This window comes from Gigantopelta aegis, chromosome 11 (genome assembly GCF_016097555.1).
Source record: "Gigantopelta aegis isolate Gae_Host chromosome 11, Gae_host_genome, whole genome shotgun sequence".
In the NCBI taxonomy this organism is placed as follows: Eukaryota; Metazoa; Mollusca; class Gastropoda; order Neomphalida; family Peltospiridae; genus Gigantopelta; species Gigantopelta aegis.
The window spans coordinates 2,432,744-2,455,803 of record NC_054709.1 but is presented as its reverse complement, the minus strand read 5'-3'; the positions used below and the strand labels follow the sequence as shown (position 1 = coordinate 2,455,803).

Below are 23,060 nucleotides of genomic sequence, written 5' to 3'. Positions count from 1 at the left end.
GAAATGCTATTTGGGATATTGCTGAAATGCTATTTGGTATACTGCTGAAATGCTATTTGATACACTGCTGAAATGCCATTTGGTGTAGTTGAAATGTCATTTTGTATACTGCCGAAATGCTATTTCTTATACTGCTGAAATGTTATTTGGTATACTGCTGAAAAGCTATTTGGTACTCTGCTGAAATGCTACATGTTATACTGTTGAAATATTATTTTGTTTACTGTTGGAATGCTATTTGGTATGCTACTGAAATGATATTTGGTATACTGTTGAAATGCTATTTGGTGTACTGTTGACATGTTATTTGGTATACTGCTGAAACGCTATTTGCTATACTGCTGAAATGCTATTTGGAATACTGCTGAGAAGCTATTTGGTATACTGCTGAAATGCTATTTGGTATACTGTTAAAATGCTATTTGGTATGCTGCTACCTATATATATACTCACGCATGATAACTTGCTGACCCGACTTCCCATGGCGTTACTTTGAAAGTTCAGATCAGAAAGCTTCACTCTCCATGACATGTCGGCGAGCTCTTTTTCCCATTTACAGCGACTACAATATCAAAAAATATTAAATGCAGAAAATAAACAGTAAATTAAAACAGTAATTTTAGATCGAATTACAATAAATCTGGAAATGTAACAGCGATAATTTGTTATATATAATTTGTAATATATAACAAATGAAAAAAGAAAGAAATGTTTTATTTAACGACGCACTCAACACATTTTACTTACGGTTATATGGCGTCAGACATATGGTTAAGGACCACACAGATATTGAGAGAGAAAACCCGCTGTTGCCACTTCATGGGCTACTCTTTTCGATTAGCAGCAAGGGATCTTTTATATGCACCATCCCACAGACACGGCCTTTGATATACCAGTCGTGGTGCACTGGCTGGAACGAGAAATAGCCCAATGAACCCACCGACGGGGATCGATCCTAGACCGATTGCGCATCGAGCGAGCGCTTTACCACTGGGCTACGTCCAGTCCCTATATAGCAAATTAAAGACAAAACTTTACGACAGTTTTATTATTAACTGACAGAAAGCAATAAGGGAACAAAAACGAGGGTATTAATTGTTAACCTGTAGGGGGTTTGGGGGCGTGCTCCCCGTATACTTCCTGATACTATGGATGAGGGGTCTGGTTGTAGCTACTACTTGGCGTTCTTATTTTTGTGTTCTATTTTTTCTTTATATCAGTATATTGGTCAGAGTATTTTACTGTGATACTGCACCTTTAAATAGCACTGTTTGTTTACTGTGCAACCAAGGACGAAATACGAAGCTGCTGGTTCAAAACCCGATGCGTGTTCAGGAGGCCGAGCGCTCGCGAACAGTTTCACTGGTACCATTGTCTTCTATGATATCACATCCATCTAATATTAGTCGTAAAACCCAGTCTAGTGAGCATTCGCGATCACTGGCCTCAGCAATTTGACTACTGTAAGCACATAGTGGGTTGAATCAAATAAAATATGTTTGGAATACATGCTATTATTTTTTCATCGTTTTAACCGAAATAAAGGACTTGACAGCTGTGGTGGCAGTAATCATGACGGGTGCCACCGGTGGGGCAGGATATGCCCCGCTTTTGCGAACACTAGCTCAAGTATTCTACTGTTCAAGAGCTAAACGGACATTTGGACGTTTATGATCGCTCTCTCAGTCAGGAAGGAAATGTTTTATTTAACGACGCGCTCAACACATTTTATTTTACGGTTAGATGGCGTCAGACATGGTTAAGGACCACACAGATATAGAGAGGGAAAACCCACTGTTGTCACTTCATGGGCTACTCTTTTCGATTAGCAGCAAGGGATCTTTTATATGCACCATCCAACAGACGGGGTAGTACATACCACGGCCTATGATATACTAGTCACGGTGCACTGGTTGGAACGAGAAATAGCCCAATGGCCCCCCTTTCAGTCAGACACAACTGTATAGTAAAAACACGGAATGACTGTCTACCACACGGAAGGCAAAGATTTCCGCTCTGATTCAATTAAAAATGTTCGAGTTCGCTGATAACAAATATCTGACATATTAATCACTAATACACACACTACAGGAAGAAACACGTCAGCACCTACGTATTTAACCGGAACTTTGTTGAAAGTGGGTGCAGAGACCTCGGGCTACGGTTATTACTGGGGTTATAATGTATAACAATTGGGGATTATGTATGTTATTAGCCAGCTGGTGAACATCTAGAGGTGTCTCATAAACATATAATACGCGCCACCAGTGTCGTAAAGAAGATGTCAATTTTACACCAACACAATCTAGACAAACCATATATACGCATAATAATACCTGGGGGTCTTGTGTAAACTAATGCCTGCGGAGTGACTATTCTAGGGGGTGCATGTTAAATGCTACACCGGTACACCAACAAGATTTAAAAGCTGCATGCCACCGGCCTCAGTTATATTGTCGATATAAATAGATAAATAAAGTACGTTTTGTTTAACCACACCAATAGAGCGAATTGATTTATTCATCATCGGCTATTGGATGTCCAGCATTTCATAATTCCGAGATATAGTCTTAGAGAAAAAAAAACGCTATATTTTTCAATTAGCAGCATGGGGTCGTTCATATAAATTTTCCCTCAAACAGGACAGCACATACCACGGCTTTTGATACCCCACTCGTGGAGAACTGATTGGTAGGAGAAAACTAAATAAGCGAATCGGGCCACTAATGAGATTCGATCCTACAACGAAAGCTCCTCAGGCGAGCGGTCTATGGACTGTGCTAGATCCGTGTCGTAGTCAAAAGTTTAAAGTTTGTTTTGTTTAACGACACCACTAGAGCACATTGGTTTATTAATTATCGGCTATTGGAAATCAAACATTTGTTAATTCTGACTCGTAGTCATCAAAGGAAACCCGCTACATTTGTTTCCATTAGCAGCAAGAGATCTATTATATGTACCTTCGAACAGACAGGACAGCACATACCACGTCCATTGATAGAGCATTCATGGGGCGCTGAGTGGGACAGTAAAAAAGTAAAAAGTAAAAGTGTTTTTGTTTAACGACACCACTAGAGCACATTTATTAATCGTCGGCTATTGAATGTCAAACATTTGGTATTCTGATATATAGTCATCAGAGGAAACCCGCTACATTGTGTCATATTTAAATAATCGCACATAAGGCTGATAGGTCTTCAGTTCGCATCTTGATATCTACTCAAACTCTGGCATAACACCGACTTCACTCGTACTGGCCACTCAGGCGCGGATCCAGGAATATTTGCAGGGTGAGGGCGGATCCAGGAATATTTTCAGGGTGAGGGCAGATCCAGGAACATTTTCAGGATGAGGGCGGATCCAGGAATATTTGCAGGGTGAGGACGGATCTAGGAATATTTGCAGGGTGAGGGAGGATCCAGGAATATTTGCAGGATGAGAGCGGATCTAGGAATTTTTGCAGGGTGAGGGCGGATATAGGAATATCTGCAGGGTAAGCGCGAATCTAGGAATATTTGCAGGATGGGGGCGGATCCAGGAATATTTGTATGGTGAGGACGGATCTAGGAATATTTGCAGGGTGAGGGCGGATCTAGGAATATTTGCAGGGTGAGGGCGGATAAAGGAATATTTGCAGGGTGAGGGCGGATACAGGAATATTTGCAGGGTGCTGGCGGATCCAGGCATATTTGCAGGGTGAGATATACATACAACTACTTACTGGAAGTTGTATTTGGCAGTGAATGAACTTTAAAATAAGTGGGAAAAGGTGGTGGGATCCAGACCCCTCCTGTCTTCCACCCCGGATCCGCGCCTGCGACAAACAATGCCTAACACGCCTGGACAGATAGTCTAAGTAGCTGATGTGTGTGCCCAGGACAGCGTGCTTGAGCTTTAGTTGGATATAAGAACGAAAACAAAGTTAAAATGAAAATGAATTGCGTGCAATATGTATAATGTGATAGGTGCTTGCAAGAAGCGTCTTCTATTGGTAACCAAACAATCGATTCTGTGAGTTGCCGCCCACTGCACATAAAGGAGCAAACTCCATTTGTACGTAATACGCAAGCCTATACGCATACGTAATCCGCCATGCGTAATCCGATCAGTCACAAATGGGTAGAGTTGATTCCATTTTTGCATCCATCGTACGCGTGTGTGTATCTGATCTGATATGCTTATTGGATTACGAATACATATACGTATACACAGACAGATTACAGACAAATGGAATGTGCCTTTAAGTCAAGCGCCAAGCAGTCACAATGGTAGCATCGCAACTTACCGAAACACTTTCCTGAATTAAACGATTGAAGAAGCAAAATGTAAAAAAGCAAATGTTACTAATTTACCGTTAACCCAATTTATTTAAACATGAACAATATATATCGTGTGTGTCCCTCACTGTGTGTGTGTATCTCTCTCTCTCTCTCTCTCTCTCTCTCTCTCTCTCTCTCTCTCTCTCTCTCTCTCTCTCTCTCTCTCTCTTTTATTTCTCTCTCTCGCTCACCCTCCATCGTTTCTCTCCTCCATCCGTATCCTCTCTCTCTCTCTCTCTCTCTCTCTCTCTCTCTCTCTCTCTCTCTCTCTCTCTCTCTCTCTCTCTCTCTCTCTCTCTCTCTCTCTCTCTCTCTCTCTCTCTCTCCCCCCTCTGTATGTGTGAACGTATTGTTCTGTTATAAACATATAAATCGACAACACAGAAGGTTAGAGATTATAAAATGAATGCCAAAGAGATGTCTGTGTATCCCTGTTTTACCAAGTAGTTGTCAAGTCACTTACCGATAAAATATAATCCCGGATATAATAGCTACCGTGATTATTGCCAGGAGACTTAGTAGGACTTTCGCGTACATAGGCAGATCTTGTCACAGGAATGAAAAAGAAAAACAATTAAGATGCCAAATTTTAAAAGCAACCTTGGTATACCAGGTTCAAAGTTACTGATGGGCGGAATCCTCCAACTAAAAACAAACAACTAAAACAAAACAAAAACAGAAAACGGAAAACAACACACTCTTACAAAATGAAAAAAGAATAAAGAATAGATTAGATGTTTAACGACACACCAGCACGAAATATACATCGGCTATTGGGTGTTAAACTGTTAAATGCAAACAAATAAAGTGACGATCAACATATATATAAAGAATGCACTTTTGTGTACTTGGAAATAAACTCGTATTTAATACTATGCCCTTGTTTTAATGCCGTCTTCCTCATTTTATGGTCATGATAATAATAATAATAATAATAATAATAATAATAATAATAATAATAATAATAATAATAGTGGTGTTATGATGATTATAATGATGATGATGATGATGATGATGGTGGTGGTTGCGATATGATGATGATGATAATGATTATTATGATGGTGGTGGTGGTTGCGATATGATGATGATTATTATTATTATTATGATGGTGGTGGTGTGGTGATATGATAATTATAATGATGATGTTAGTGATGTTATGATGATGATTATGATGACGATAATGATGACGATTATGGTGGTGGTGATATATGATGATTATTATTATGTTGATGATAGTGGTGGTGATATGATGATGATGATGATGATGATGGTGGTGGTGGTGGTGGTGATGATATGATATGATGATGATGATGATGATGATGATGATAAAGATGATGACCATAGTGATGGTGGTGGTGATGATAATATGTCGATGTTGATGATATGTATATTTTATAAAAATGATAATTTAAATGGTGATTTACGTAATATTTAAAATTTACATTTTTTAAAAGTCAACTAACAATAATGATGAGATTAGGGATCATTGTGTAGACCATTACCGTTGTTTTCACAAACAGAAAGGTTTCCCAGGTAACCACAGATCGGAACATTCAGCGGCGGTTCCAGTCTTCTGCCGGCCCAGTGGATCGAGCGCGCCAGGTCCGGCACATAGCCGTCAGACCCCTCCCCTGAGAAATAAGCAACCGCCTGTAACAAAATCCATACGGGAGTATTAGCAGCCTCAGGGGAGGATCCAGTACACAGTTTTGCTGGGGGAGGATGTCAGTGGAACTTGGACCAACTCGTGAGAAGGGATATACGACTCTTTCCTAAATGGACACAACTGTACATGGATCCAACATGTTAAACATTTATTTAACAGCTGGGTATGACAGATATATGGATGTCCCAAAGATGAAAAATATATATAAAAAATTCTGGAACATATCAAATTAAGACAACATGACCAGTGTCTTCAAACGTGGAACAATCATACTGCATCTTCGTCTAGACGAAAAAGTTATTTTATTTTCAAAGACAGCCTAACACTAGAAACATACCTCATCATAATGACGGAAAAACTGAGGATCACTATACTTAAAGTTGGAACATCGAATCGCTACCTCCCAATTCCTGTAGAAAACTGATTAAGCAAATTATGTGACTGGTAGATTCAAACATATTTTATTGCTTTTTTAAAAGAATAAATGGATTTGGCACGCGTTATACAATTTACTATAGTCCGTCCCACAGGGATCGCATTTTCTTTTCATACTGTGTAATTTACTACAAGTTATTTATTTCCGAGCCGATTGATTTGTAAATTGCATACACACACATTGTATTTCTTTGTTATATCCAAAACACTTTTATCTTGTCTTCTTACGTCAAACCAAACAGAAATTATTTACAAAAACAATTTTAATAGAATGATGGGACGGACTACATACATGTCACGACAGTAATGATATTTCTTCAATTTAAAAATTAACAGAAATAAATATTATTGAAAGAAAGAAAGAAAGGAAGAACAAAGGAAACAAAGAAAAGACGCAATAAAGTTTTCTATGTGTTCGATAATTAGACAGCAGGTTTTTAAAAAAGAAAACAAAACACAAATAAGGCATCGCAATGATTACGTAATGGCGAAATAAATAAATAAAACATAAATAAATAGTAATTTTTTTAAATCAATACATTATTTACTAATTAAAAGAAACGGGGGGTTCCAAAATATATAGATTGCAGAGATATTGGGCATATATTTCTATGTTGAGTAAATATAATGTCAGATATCAATGTCAGATATATTAAATTATAAAAAAAAGCGATTTCAGGGGGGGTTCGGTCGAACCCATCGTACGCCCATGTCTAATGATATTGGCCACGAATCACCATTCATTTATTTCGGTTAGATACATATAGTTACAGTTACATACAGATAAATAATTGTGTGACTGTAAATGACCCCCCTCCCAACTCCCCCTCACCTGAAAATCGCCCGTCTCCGGATCCATGTCTAAAATGGCAAAGTTGGTTTCGCGATCGCCGTTGTCGTTAATTCTGTATTCACCGGTAACTCCTGTATAAACAAACAAACAACAAACAAACAAACAACAAACAAAAATAACTGATTGAGGATTTTGTAAATTTACATTTTATTGACGTATACATGTATTTATTTAAGTATTTACTTGTTCCATCGTATATTCATTCAATTTTTTTTAATTTTTTTATTTATTACATTATTACTTTATTTTATTTGTTTATTTTGTTTGTTTTGTTTGCTTGTTTGTTTGTTTGTTTTGGATTTTACAAGTTAAGTCTACAGAAAAATGTGTTTTAGTTTTTCTTAGTTTTTTCATTTGAGTTTAAAACTAGGTTCTTACTTCACATCTGACTGGTTAGCAAGTTATCCACTCTGGTTAGCAAGTTATCGACTCTGGTTAGCAAGTTATCCACTATGGTTAGCAAGTTATCCACTCTGGTTAGCAAGTTATCACGTGACACTTCAAATTTTGTGCGTGTTCATTCAACACTATTCCAATTTACAATTATGGTTACATCTGATAAATGAACGAACGAAGGAAGGACATGTTATATTTAACGACGAACTCAACTCATTTTATTTACGGTTATGTGGCATCGGATATATGGTTGAGGACCACACAGATATTGAAAGAGGAAACCCGCTGTCGCCACTTCATGGGCTACTCTTTTCGATTAGCAGCAAGGGATTTTTATATGCACAGGATAATACATACCACGGCCTTTCTTACACCACTTGTGGATCACTGGCTAGAACGAGAAATAGCCCAATGGGCCATCCGACGGGAATTGATCCTAGATCGATCACGCATCAGGCGAGTACTGTACCACTGAGCTACGTCCCGTCCCAATGAACGAACGAATGCATGGGAAAACAAACAAACAAACAAAACAAACAAACAAACTAAATAAATAAATAAATAAATGGAAGATTTGTGAAAATGTACCAGTGAATGTTTTGTTCCACATGAGTTGTGACACTTTGTAGCCGTCCGTGTAGTGGATTCCGCGTTCTAGGCCCTCTTTCACCGCGTAACCGTATCTGACCACGGCGTCATGGAACGCGCCAATGAAAAAATTCACCTGAAATATTTATCACAAATTAAAGAAACATTTCTGTTCTAAAATAGCGGTGACTTCCCATTCAATGACTACAACCCATTTTTGCCAGCACACATATCCCTTAAAACCCAGATTGCCTACATCCATTTTGCCTTCAACTACGAAAATCTTACAACTCTGCGCAATATTGAGACAAGTAATTTCAGGCGCGTGTGCGCGGGGTGTGTGAATCAACTCTCCTCCCCTGCTACAGCAAAACATTTTCCAATACATTTTGAAAGTTTAAGGAAAGCAGCTATTATGCTATTATTAAAACAAATTTAAATGGCAGGAGTCGTGTGACCCCTGTAACACCCATAGATGTACAGGCTACCACTTTTGTAGTATGCCAGGCTAGTTTTGCCCGAATTAAATGAAAATGCCCGAATCTGGGAAAAAAAAATCATTTAATCATATCATTAATACCAAATAGCTATATAGGATTGCAAACGAATCACTACACATTGTTACATTCATTACAACTTTATTTCGAGGGTAGAATGATGATTATTACATGATAAAAAGATCTTAGGTTTGCACATTTTGCACATTTTGCACGAATATCTGTATAATTTTTGCCCGAATTTGAAGTTTTGCTGCAGCTCGGGAGAGGGTGGGTGGGGTGGCGGTAGGCATTGAACTCCTTCCCCCGGTCTCGTACGCTTACAGACTACCACACTCTGAATCCGCCATGTCAACAGTGTTAATTTCATTGTATCGTATATAGCTTTGGCGTCCGGGTCATCGTCATGGAGCAGCCAGTCAAATATATTTAAATCGATTGTAATTTATTTTGGATATCGCTTGGAAATACCACACATCTCATACAATATTGTTGTTTTTTGTTAAAGTTTACGTACGTTTTCGCCTTTGAAGTCGAAATTGTACGTCTCGTCAGCTTTCTGAATTACGAGCTGTGTGAAATTTGTCCAGTATTCCGACGTGGGCTGGAATAAAGAGATACGAAGTAGAGCTTCGTACGCCTTCTTCGCGTCAGGGTCACGTGAGTCACCTCTCCTCCAATCATGGTTGCCCCAGTAGTCACCCGGAAACGGAAACGGAAGTATGTCGAAGAAGACGTACTCGCCGGTGCTGATATAACCCAACTCGTAGAACTTCAATAAAAATTCTCTCAGCGTATCACCACTCATGGCGAAAATAATAACTGTAATCAAAAAGAAAAAAAAAAAAAAAAAATACACAAACTCCCACAAACCCTCCCCAACCCCCATGAAAAGAACACCAAAAAACAAAACACAAACAAACAACAACCCAACAACAACAAACAAACAAACAAACAAACAAACAAAAACAAAACAAAACAAAGACCCAAACAAACATAATGATTATACTGTTCTGTATGTTCCAAGACTCACAAATGCGTTCTAAAGATCTTACATAAAGCTACTGATGAAAACTAGGTCAAGGTTATGAACAGAATAGGTAAGAAAAGTTTATTTGCATTCAGACAACCGAATCAAACAAAATTTACGTAAAAACAATCGTGTCGATACCTAGAAGAGAAAACAAGCACTCGACTACACATAAAATATAGTCAAGTAAATAACTGCCTCCCGACAAGCCTACTTGTGGAGTGCTTGCTAATATATTCGATATTTCCATCGTCTGGTTAACGTATCGCCATACGTGACACGGGTTTTAATATCCTGGAACACTCAGCCATGACCTATATATTTAGTAAACAAAACCATTTTCTACACTTTTACGTATCTGTCCAGTAATTAAGCAATTACTGGTTTGTCACACTATCACTAATTGGCCCATTTCATCGATTATATCAGGCGCATGTGCAGAGGGGAGGTTCGTCTTCAAGCGAATCTTCGGTGGGGGTTTTTTTTTTTTTTTTTTTTTTTGGGGGGGGGGGGGGGTAAATAATTTTTTCTGGTGAGCATGACTCGAACCCTATACAACTTTGTCAGCCACATATTAAACTCCACACCATACGAAATGGTCTGCACACGCGCCTGCATATGGAGAATACTCTACGATTGGCCGTTAGGGATACCATTTATCAATTAATAATTTTGTTTCAAAACTTATCTAACTACAGGTATTAGACGATACAAGCTATATACTAACTATTCTTGAAACTGGGAGAGGGGTGTGTATAGTCTTCAAAATTGCCTCTTAACGTATGCGTCAAAGAGCAATCAATTTCTTCAGTGTTAATTTCATTGGACCGTATAAAGCTATAGCGTCCGGGTCATAGTCATGGAACAGCCAATCAAATATCCGGTGTATTTTGGATATCGCCGAGTTATACCATAAATCTCACAAAGGATTTTCCACAATATTGGCTACATTTTCAAGCTAAAGACTGCAGATTAATAATAGTTGAGGAAAGTGATTAAAACAGCCGCCTACTCTGATATATAAGGCATATCCGTGATATTCGACCGTCTCATATTTTGGCTGGTTTTATAATTATGTGCACGGCAATATCACTGTAACTTGAAGGATTAGTCAACAAAATCATATCCATTCATCCACCCATCCATCCATCCCACTTCTCTCTCTCTCTCTCTCTCTCTCTCTCTCTCTCTCTCTCTCTCTCTCTCTCTCTCTCTCTCTCTCTGTCTCTCTCTATATATATATATATATATATATATATATATATATATATATATATATATATATATATATATATATATATCGCTGTAGCAGAGGTGTGTGTCCAGGACAGTGTGCTTGAACATTAATTGGATATAAGCACGAAAATAATTTGAAATGAATGAAATACTTCTGGAATGTGCTCTGATATATTCCACTGTTTTCTCCTTCGGCTGGTCTATGTGGTAGTCGATGACGTTGGGCCGGATGTCCTCCTTCTGCAGGCCGTCTCGGAGGGAGTTGCCGAGGACGAGGTTCTGTTGGTGGCTCACGTCCACCAACACACTGATCTCCGACCAGTTGTACTTGCGGAATATGGCCGACAGGACGCGGCGCACGTGACACTGGCAGTACGCGAACCTCGTCAACGTCGGGTAGACGTCACTTCCGGCGAAGATCCCGGAGGCGCCAACACCTAAATGAGTAATGGGAATACGTGATTACCGTTGTCGTTGTTGTCTTCATCATCATCATCACCATAATCATCATTGTTATCATCACCATCACTATCACTATCTCCATCATCATCATAATCAACATCATCATTTTCATCGTCATCAGTATGATAACCATTATCATAACTATCGTCACCACCATTATTATCATAATCATGTTATTCATTATCATTATCATCATCATCATTACCACCACCATCATCATCATCCTATTCATATTCATCATTACCATTATCATCATCACAACCATCACCATTATTATCATCACCACCATCATCATCATCATCATCATCTTCTTCTTCGTTGTCATCTTCATCAACATCAGTGGATGGTATGTCTGTGGTGACCGGGTTATTACCTAGGATCAGTTAATGTTATGCCTTTAAATCGATAAAACACATATGAGTTATTGGCGTTTGTTATAAAAAAAATTATGAATGATGTTCTCGCCAATTGCGTGTAAGAAGAAAAAAAGCAAGTCAGTACGTACCAGTTATTATTGGGATGTTCCAGTATCCAGCCAAACGCGCCACTCCGTCCAAAGCAAGTGAACACGCGGGACCAATCATGGCGGAGATATGTTCCGTAAAGAATAACTGGGACGCAAACCCTGTGTAGAAAAGAAAAGAAAATGCACCAGAATAATATTATAAAAAACAGTTAGTATCATAGATTGGTATCATAAGTATGCATGTATTATATTTTTGTTGTGCTCGTAAATTCGTTGACTGATTTCGGCGTATGTTGATGTTTGATCACATGAAACTAAAACATGTAGGGCTGAATTATTTACGAAGCCTGTTTCGGCTAAAACAGGATTTGGGTTTTATGCTGTCCGGACATTGCTAATGAATTTAAAAGTAAAACAATGATCGAACCTTGCGTCATTTAGATATAATTTCTAGGTCTAGTGCTGTTCATATTTATATAATATTAATTAAACGAGCTTCCATTTTCTATCATGTTTATGTCCCGAGTGTATTAAGCTTCAATCTGATTAAAATTAGCTCTACTGGGTCTAGCCAGTAGATCTAACAGCATTGCTGGACTCCCATGTCCAGGTGACATTTCATCTATAAATAACAATTTAAATATCGACCAATTACACTTCGCCTTTTATAGCGTTATTCGGGAGCATACAAAGTCTAAAAATATCGGGCGAGACTATTTATACAATTGGCGAACTTGCAGGAAAAGTGCAGTAATAAACTTTGGATTGTATACTAGTATAAACAGATTTTATGGCTATACCATCACGGTTTGTTTTTTTTCGTCTTGAAACGAATTTTATATAAAATTTTATATTGCAATTAGTTTCCGGCATACTTCGTAATTCACCGGAATTATTTCGTATACCCTCGGCATAATCCCGAATGTTTTCAAATTCTTTTCAAGTCACTGGCATGATTTTGCAAGTAAGGTGCATGAGCTCTAACGGGCTGCTGTTAGATCCACAGGTAATAGTGGAGCTAATTTTAATTAGATTGGAGCTCCAACGGGCTGCTGTTAGATCCACAGGTAATAGTGGAGCTAATTTTAATTAGATTGGAGCTCCAACGGGCTGCTGTTAGATCCACAGGTAATAGTGGAGCTAATTTTAATTAGATGAGCTCCAACGGGCTGCTGTTAGATCCACAGGTAATAGTGGAGCTAATTTTAATTAGATTGGAGCTCCAGCGGGCTGCTGTTAGATCCACAGGTAATAGTGGAGCTAATTTTAATTAGATTGGAGCTCCAGCGGGCTTCTGTTAGATCCACAGGTAATAGTGGAGCTAATTTTAATTAGATTGATCAACCTTCGATTGTCACGAGGGACATAAACATTATATGAAATGGTAGTGAGTTTAATATCCTATTTATTACCCTTATGGTCACACCCATTTAATCAAATCTCTGTTACATTCATTACAACGTAACATCATCCCATTGGTTCAGACCTAGCAACGGGAGTTTGTTAATTTTTCGATGAATGTAAAAATTACATTCAGGGAACGTCATATTTGATGACGTCATTTTATATGAGCAAGTGGTCTTATTGAGGGCTATTGTTTATGGATAAAAAATAATTAAAAATAAAGTATGATGTTATTATAAGCCTGTATGATTCAAATTTAATTATAGGTTCATATCAAAGTGTTACGTCACAGTAGAACGTCAAGTGGGACGTAACACCTCGATGTTGTAAGATGACGTCATCGAGTGATGCACTACAACCTTACCGGAACATCAACCAAACGAGATGAGCGATATAAATTATCATCGATTATGCGTAATAAATAAAATATTAAACTCGCTACCATTTCGTATGATGTGTATGTCACTCGTGAAATAACTTTTACCATTCCAGAAACAGGATAGCACATAAAAATAAAATAAAATAAAACAAAACAAATATTTCCTTTTCGGCGAATCGCTCCAAATTATGCGTCAAAATCGCCATAAGAAATTCACGCTTAACCTTTCAAATTGGCTCCTTAAATACCTACGGGAACACATTGCAAATTTCATAGCATCAAACACCTCCCTCCCTCCCTCCCTCCCTACTGATCCCGGTCGGACTGCATGTGCTCCCTTGCACCTACTAGCGCGGGCGATACCGCACTCTCCCTACCCCCTTTCTTCGCTGTCCTGGGCCCCGTTCCACGAAGCGATCTCAGCCCTAAGATCACCTTAAGCGCATAGCTACCTACTGCACTTAAGGTGATCTTAGCGCTAAGATTGCTTCATGGAACGGGGCGCTGGAAGGCGTATGTCAACACTTGCGCCCATGACAGGCGTGGGCTACAGCAGGTAGTTCTGCACGTGAACGCTAAATATCTTTACTTTGACCGCGATCTTGCCGACGAGATCGATCCTAGACCGACCACGCATCAGGCGAGCGCTTAACCACTGGACTACGTCCCGCCCTAGATAGACATAAAGACAGACAGACAAAGAGATCAAACAAATTCTACAAAGTTTAGCGTATATTGCAAATCTATTACCAAACACGCATTGACTGACGATAATAACCACGTAGAAACGTTTAAGTTCATATAATTATTTATAACCGTCCTATCAAAGTCGAAACGCATGTACTCAAATTGAGTATATATTGGTAATGGAAGTGAAATTAAGTGGACTATTTATTTTGCGGGAGGAAATCAATTGGTGGATGACACAAAACGCGATGTGTTTGCGTGTTAGTGATTCAGCAGGCATTTACTTTGTAAGGATTATCAATTCAGAGTGAATAGCAAACACTGACGACGCAGTGCTGGATAATATGGAAATCGTTAAGGTGTACACTTCACAGAGAATCGCCAGTGTTTGTCCGTGGAGAGGTCGTTTATGGGTAATGATCGCCACGAATACAATGGCAACCTCTGACCGGCCTCTGTGGCGCAGTGGTTAAGCCATCGAACTAGAGGCTGGTAGGTACAGGGTTCGCAGCCCGGTACCGGTTCCCACCCAGAGAGAGTTCTTAATGGTGTATGTGTAAGGGCACTACACCCTCTTCTCTCTTACTAACCACTAACCAACTAACAACTAACCCTCTGTCCTGGACAGACAGCCCAAATATCTGAGGTGTGTGCCCAGGAAAGCGTGCTTGAACCTTAATTGGATATAAGCACGAAAATAAGTTGAAATGAAATGAAATATGGGTAATGATCGCCACGAATACAATGGCAACATGTGATTGCGTCGTTATATTTCCTTTCAACTCTTGTTTCGTGTTGAAATCAAACTAAGGTTCAATCACGTTATCCCGGGCACCCTATTGCCCCAGCCGTCAAACATAGAAATGGCTAAGTTAAAGTTTTGTTTAACGACACCGCTAGAGCACATTGATTTATTAACAATCGGCTACTGGGTGTCAAATACCTGTTAATTTTAAGTCGCAGTCTTTAAAGGAAACCCGTTACATTTTTTGAAGTAGCATCAAGGGATCTTTTTAGGGTTGAAAATTAAAATGAAAACCAAGGTCGCCAGCAGGGCCAGTTGAAGAAAAATCTTACTGGCCCTTCTCAAATTCAACTAGCCATCCAACTATCACATTGGAATTTGACTGTACAGGTAAAATAAAACTACAGTGTTTTTTTGTTTTTTGTTGAATAATAACCGTTTGCGTTAAAGAAAACCGATGAATTGACGTTTAAAGTAAAAATTGATATAAAAACATGCTGTTAAGTTTTAAACTCATACCAACTCAAATAAAAGAAATGTTTTTAAAAAAGAAATCCAGTATAAATAAACATGTTGCTGTACAAAGTACCATTAAATTAAACATATTAAATCTCATTTTCAATACGCGGTGAAAGATAGTGCAGTAGTAAAAAGGCTAAATATAGAACTGCGCGTGCTTTTGTAAACTAGTCTAGGACTGGCAGTCCTCTTTGTGGCGATGCAAGAGGGATGAAATAAACTTTGTGGTGATACGAGAGAGGTGAAATGTCTAGCAAATTATTTCCTCGGGAGTGGCTGTTCTCCTAGACAGAGATCCATGGAATCATCCACTGTTTTGCCAAATCACCCATTCGACTCTGCTTTGTGTAGAGATATGGCCCTGATCATGTATTACGGTTGTGTCATTCAGATTACCTTGGATGTTCTATCAACTGCCTTAAAACTTGTATCACAATTTTTTTTTAACCTGTGCAGTTTGATGGTAATTTGTAAACAATTGTTGTTTCAGGGTTTAAAACTTAATAAATTAATATGTTTTTATATGAATTTTATCTTTATTCATTATGTTGGCGCTGTCAAAATATAAAACATGTTCTAGGTCTTCTGCTGCCAGATCTGTATTTCGCGCCAACATAAACGCGGTGTGTTTTGTCACATTCGTTTCAGTATCAGTGCGTTTCTGTTTTAAGTAGTACCATACTCGCCAGAACCTAAAATCGATGGTCGTCCAACGGACTACCTTTGTAAAATTCTTAGTCGCCCTTAGCCAATAAAGGTCTCCATGGGCGACCGGGCGACTGCTAACTTTCAACCCTGACTTTTATAAATACTTTTCCACTGACAGAACAGCACATGGCATGGCTTTTGATATACCAGTCGTGGGACACTGGGTGGAACAAAAAGGAAAAAAAACAGTCCGAGAATGGGTCCACCGTGGAGGCTCGATCCTGTGACCAAAGCACATACGGTGAGCCCTCTACTGATAGATAGAGATCACGCCCCCAGACAGTTTGTTTGTTTTCTGTTATTTCTTTTACGTTGATCGGGGTATTAACAAACAAAAATCATCCGCAAACCTATGTGAAAATGGCTTCGCCGATTCACACAGCTTGCGGATGATTTTTGTGTTTGTTCATACCCCGATGAGCGTAAAAGAAATAACAGACAATCCTTAAATAAATAATAATAACAAGAAGAAACTGTGATTTGGAAACAACCAAAATGTTCTATTTCTATGAGCAGTTTGTAAAAATATTGATCTAGATATAAACAGCTCTCTTCAGCAAAAGTGAAAAATGTCGTCTGCTCGTGAAGTTTTTTTTTTTTTTTCATTATTACTCTTGGTTTCGTGTCGCTTGAGACCCGGCCTCTACTCAAGGCAACGGTGTTGTTTGTTTGTTTGTTTTTTTGCACGCAAAATGTTATATCATAACCTTACTGTAAGGTCATATTCTAATGCAAACTTTGTACATATAGAAACTTCCCATCTCACTTAGAAATAAACAAAATCCTTCTCCTTTCCTATTCTCTTCTATTGAAGGCAGGCTTGTATTCACGGCAGGCTTCTGTTTAAGGCAGGCTTCTATTTAAGGCAGGCTTCTATTGAAGGCAGGCTTCTATTCACGGCAGGCTTCTATTCACGGCAGGTTTGTATTCACGGCAGGCTTCTATTCACGGCAGGCTTCTATTCACGGCAGGCTTCTATTCAAGGCAGGCTTCTATTCACGTCAGGCTTCTATTCACGTCAGGCTTCTATTCAAGGCAGGCTTGTATTCAAGGCAGGCTTCTATTCACGTCAGGCTTCTATTCACGTCAGGCTTCTATTCAAGGCAGGCTTGTATTCAAGGCAGGCTTCTATTCACGTCAGGCTTCTATTCACGTCAGGCTTCTATTGAAGGCAGGCTTGTATTCACGACAGGCTTCTATTCACGGCAGGCTTCTATTGAAGGCAGGCTTCTATTCACGGCAGGCTTCTATTCACGCCAGGCTTCTATTGAAGGCAGGCTTCTATTCACGGCAAGTTTCTATTCAAGGCAGGCTTGTATTCGCGACAGGCTTCTATTCAAGGTAGGCTTCTATTCACGGCAGGCTTGTATTAACGGCAGGCTTCTATTCACGGCAGGTTTGTATTCACGGCAGGCTTCTATTCACGGCAGGTTTGTATTCACGGCAGGCTTCTATTCACGGCAGGTTTCTATTGAAGGCAGGCTTCTATTCACGGCAGGCTTCTATTGAAGGCAGGCTTCTATTTACGGCAGGCTTCTATTCACGGCAGGTTTCTATTCACGGCAGGCTTATATTCACGGCAGGCTTGTATTCACGGCAGGCTTCTATTCACGGCAGGTTTGTATTCACGGTAGGCTTCTATTGAAGGCAGGCTTCTATTGAAGGCAGGCTTCTATTCACGGCAGGCTTGTATTCACGGCAGGCTTGTATTCACGGCAGGCTTGTATTCGAGGCAGGCTTCTATTCACGGCAGGCTTGTATTCACGGCAGGCTTGTATTCGAGGCAGGCTTCTATTCGAGGCAGGCTTCTATTCACGGCAGGCTTCTATTCACGGCAGGCTTCTATTGAAGGCAGGCTTGTATTCGAGGCATGCTTCTATTCGAGGCAGGCTTCTATTCACGGCAGGCTTGTATTCACGGCAGGCTTCTATTGAAGGCAGGCTTCTATTCACGGCAGGCTTCTTTTCACGGCAGGCTTGTGTTCGAGGCAGGCTTCTATTCGAGGCAGGCTTGTATTCACGGCAGGCTTGTATTCGAGGCAGGCTTCTGTTCGAGGCACGCTTCTATTCGAGGCAGGCTTCTATTCACGACAGGCTTCTATTCACAGCAGGCTTCTATTCACGGCAGGCTTCTATTGAAGGCAGGCTTCTATTCACGGCAGGCTTCTATTCACGGCAGGCTTGTATTCACGGCAGGCTTCTATTGAAGGCAGGCTTCTATTCACGGCAGGCTTGTATTCACGGCAGGCTTGTATTCGAGGCAGGCTTCTATTCGAGTCAGGCTTGTATTCACGGCAGGCTTGTATTCACGGCAGGCTTGTATTCACGGCAGGCTTGTATTCGAGGCAGGCTTCTGTTCGAGGCAGGCTTCTATTCGAGGCAGACTTCTAGTCACGGCAGGCTTGTATTGAAGGCAGGCTTCTATTCACGACAGGCTTCTATTCACAGCAGGCTTCTATTCACGGCATGCTTCTATTCGAGGCAGGCTTCTATTCACGGCATGCTTCTATTCACGGCAGGCTTCTATTCAAGGCAGACTTCTATTCACGGCAGGCTTCTATTGAAGGCAGGCTTCTATTCACGGTACCGGCTCGGTGGCGTCGTGGCAGGCCATCGGTCTACAGGCTGGTAGGTACTGGGTTCGGATCCCAGTCGAGGCATGGGATTTTTAATCCAGATACCGACTCCAAACCCTGAGTGAGTGCTCCGCAAGGCTCAATGGGTAGGTGTAAACCACTTGCACCGACCAGTGATCCATAACTGGTTCAACAAAGGCCATGGTTTGTGCTATCCTGCCTGTGGGAAGCGCAAATAAAAGATCCCTTGCTGCCAATCGGAAGAGTAGCCCATGTAGTGGCGACAGCGGGTTTCCTCTCAAAATCTGTGTGGTCCTGAACCATATGTCTTACGCCATATAACCGTAAATAAAATGTGTTGAGTGCGTCGTTAAATAAAACACTTCTTTCTTTCTTTCTATTCGAGGCAGGCTTCTATTCGAGGCAGGCTTCTATTCACGGCAGGTTTGTATTCACGGCAGGCTTCTATTCAAGGCAGGCTTCTATTCAAGGCAGGCTTCTATTCACGGCAGGTTTCTATTCGAGGCAGGCTTCTATTCGAGGCAGGCTTCTATTCACGGCAGGCTTCTATTCGACCGCGCATCAAGCGGGCGCTTTAAAACTGGGTTACGCCTCGCCCCCGCCTATCTGGATAGGACCCTATATACAGTTTTACAACCTTCGACCGTTATGGCCTGATACACTGGGGCCTACTAAAACGCAGTCATTCATTTGTGTTCGGTAGCGAATCTTCATCAAGGTGTACATACATACATGTAGTAACTTATTCCATCACTTGCCAATGTTTCTGACTCGAAAAGCTATGTCACGTGATCCCGTGACGTAGCCTGCGGCATACTCTGAAAGCGTGCTTTAGTTAGAATAGAATACGATCAATAAATGTGTTTGAATTTGGCATTTTAAAATTTAGTTTAAGTTTTGTTTTTCAGGTGGATAGAATAAGCGGGTTTCACACAAAAAACATACTTTGTAAGCCAATCAGAAACAAGGACTTCCATGTAATAGGTAACTATTTAAAGTGTTTATTATATTGCATGTAATAATATAACTTAGTTAAATAGAATGGCAAAGAGACAGACAGTCAGGTCGATAGACAGACAGACAGACAGACAGGTCGATAGACAGACAGACAGACAGACAGACAGGTTGGCAGTTGAGCAAGGAGGAAGACAGACAGTCACACATACATACACTTTAAAATATACACGCATAGAAATATACACACATGAATGAATGAACAGAACATAACTTTATTCAACTCAGATCACCAAACGTTGATGCATTGAGGTGGTTTACAAACATATTATACAGACGGCTGCAGTAAACGCTTGACAAGTATATATACACACACACACACACACACACACACACATGATATACACATAATACACAATAGGTATTATAATATAACAGTGTTAGAAGCAGTAGTATACTTTAGATGTTAACCATTACGTATTGTCTATAATTATGCTGTATAGATATTTTTGAGAACAGAGTTAATCACATTTAGGAGCATACATAATTTCTTTGTCTTTGAATGAATGAATGAATAAATGTGTAACAAAGGAAATGTTTTATTAAACGACGCACTCAACACATTTCATTTACGGTTATATGGCATCGGACATATGGTTAAGGACCACACATATATTGAGGGAGGAAACCCGCTGTCGCCACTTCATGGGCTACTCCTTTCGATTAGCAGCAAGGGATCTTTTATATCCTCCATCCCATAGACAGGATAGCACATACCACGGTCTTTCATGTACCAGTCGTGGTGCACTGACTGGAGCGAGAAATACCCCAATGGGCCCACCGACGGGGATCGATCCTAAACCGACCGCGCATCAAGCGAGTGCTTTACCACTGGGCTACGTGTCGCCCCTGAATGTGTAACGACTCCCCAGCACAAAAGTAGAGATCGGCTATTAGGTAATGGTAAAACATTCACGAATCACACACAGCTGAATGTGTAACGACTCCCCAGCACAAAAGTAGAGATCGGCTATTAGGTAATGGTAAAACATTCACGAATCACACACAGCTGAATGTGTAACGACTCCCCAGCACAAAAGTAGAGATCGGCTATTAGGTAATGGTAAAACATTCACGAATCACACACAGCTGAATGTGTAACGACTCCCCAGCACAAAAGTAGAGATCGGCTATTAGGTAATGGTAAAACATTCACGAATCACACACAGCTGAATGTGTAACGACTCCCCACAAAAGTAGAGATCACAACGAATCACACACAGCTAGAGATCGGCGGCTATTAGGTAATGGTCAAAACATCACACACAGCTGAATGTGTAACACGCAGCACAAAAGTAGAGATCATTAGGTAATGGTAAAACACACGAGCTGAATGTGTAACGACTCCCCAGCACAAAAGTAGAGATCGGCTATTAGGTAATGGTAAAACATTCACGAATCACACACAGCTGAATGTGTAACGACTCCCCAGCACAAAAGTAGAGATCGGCTATTAGGTAATGGTAAAACATTCACGGATCACACACAGCTGAATGTGTAACGACTCCGCAGCACAAAAGTAGAGATCGGCTATTAGGTAATGGTAAAACATTCACGAATCACACACAGCTGAATGTGTAACGACTCCCCAGCACAAAAGTAGAGATCGGCTATTAGGTAATGGTAAAACATTCACGAATCACACACAGCTGAATGTGTAACGACTCCCCAGCACAAAAGTAGAGATCGGCTATTAGGTAATGGTAAAACATTCACGAATCACACACAGCTGAAATATAGACATAAATATATATAGACACAGAAATATTCATACACATAATGATGATGTTGATAATGATGATGATCGCCAGAACGATGTTGATGATGATGTTGTTGTTGATGATGATGATGATGATGATGATGATAATGTTGTTGATGATGATGACCAGAACGATGTTGATGATGATGATGATGATGACGGCGATGATGATGATGACGGCGATTATGATGACGATGATGTTGTTGACGATGTTGATGATGTTGCTAATGTTGATGATGATGATGTTGTTGATGACGACGACGATGATGATGACGACGATCATGGTGGTGATGATGATGGTTGTTATTATAATGTTGATGATGATGATGATGAAAATGATGACGATTATGATGATGGTGGTAATGATGATGATGATGATGACGATGATGTTGGTGTTGATTTTGTTTATATTTTTACAGGCGTTGCTCAGATTGTAAACAAAATTGATGGTCAGCCATTCGATGATTACGACGATCAACTTTTTGAGGTAGGAATCACAAACCTTGTTTGAGATTGACACAGAACTTAATAATATAACGTATATAGCGTATATATTAGACAACACCATGTACATGTTGACGTTTGTTTTCTTTAACGACACCTCTAGAGCACACTGATTAATTAATCATCGCCTGTTGGATGTCAAACATTTGGTAATTCTGACACGTAGTCATCAGAGGAAACCCGCTATATTTGTCCTAATGCAGCTAGGGATCTTTTATATGCACTTTCCCACAGACAGATAATGACATGTAGATAGATGATGACATGTCAAGTTAATACGTCGATATGACGTCACATTTTTCACCATCTAAGACTGGTATAATAAAGATAACATGTCGATTCTTTATTTCTTTCTTTTTTAAAATTCAGAATCTGTACACATAAGTACATAAGTACGCACAGTATAACATATGTTGTGTTTATGCCACTAGTGTATAAAATAAACTATTATAACCACTGTACCTCGTGTTTCAGGCGTTTGCGATATTCTGTGGTCTGGGAATTCACAACTGTCTCCTGTACGAAGATATGTCTCTCCTGTCAGCGCGTCAAGCTGTCGCTCTAGAGGTGGGTTATATTACAATGTTTACTTTAGTGGCGTCACGATGTGGGTTATATTACAAGGTTTACTTTAGTAGCGTCACAAGATGGGTTATATTACAAGGTTTACTTTAGTGGCGTCACGAGATGGTTGTTATTATAATGTTGATGATGATGATGATGAAAATGATGACGATTATGATGATGGTGGTAATGATGATGATGATGATGACGATGATGTTGGTGTTGATTTTGTT

At 39.9% G+C, this 23,060-nt stretch overlaps 1 protein-coding gene across 1 annotated transcript in view; it reads right to left on the bottom strand.

Annotated features, from left to right (window-relative positions):
- LOC121385491 (atrial natriuretic peptide receptor 1-like) overlaps window positions 1–23,060 on the bottom strand; it is an 83,954-nt gene that overhangs the window by 26,191 nt on the left and 34,703 nt on the right. Inside the window, exons 2-10 of the mRNA XM_041516190.1 lie at window positions 11,988–12,107; window positions 11,173–11,457; window positions 9,272–9,576; window positions 8,258–8,393; window positions 7,253–7,344; window positions 5,822–5,969; window positions 4,783–4,864; window positions 4,286–4,297; window positions 454–562 (exon numbers count right to left, since the gene is read on the bottom strand). Coding sequence (XP_041372124.1) covers window positions 454–562; window positions 4,286–4,297; window positions 4,783–4,864; window positions 5,822–5,969; window positions 7,253–7,344; window positions 8,258–8,393; window positions 9,272–9,576; window positions 11,173–11,457; window positions 11,988–12,107 — 1,289 coding nt within the window. The remainder of the gene's footprint in view (window positions 1–453; window positions 563–4,285; window positions 4,298–4,782; window positions 4,865–5,821; window positions 5,970–7,252; window positions 7,345–8,257; window positions 8,394–9,271; window positions 9,577–11,172; window positions 11,458–11,987; window positions 12,108–23,060) is intronic.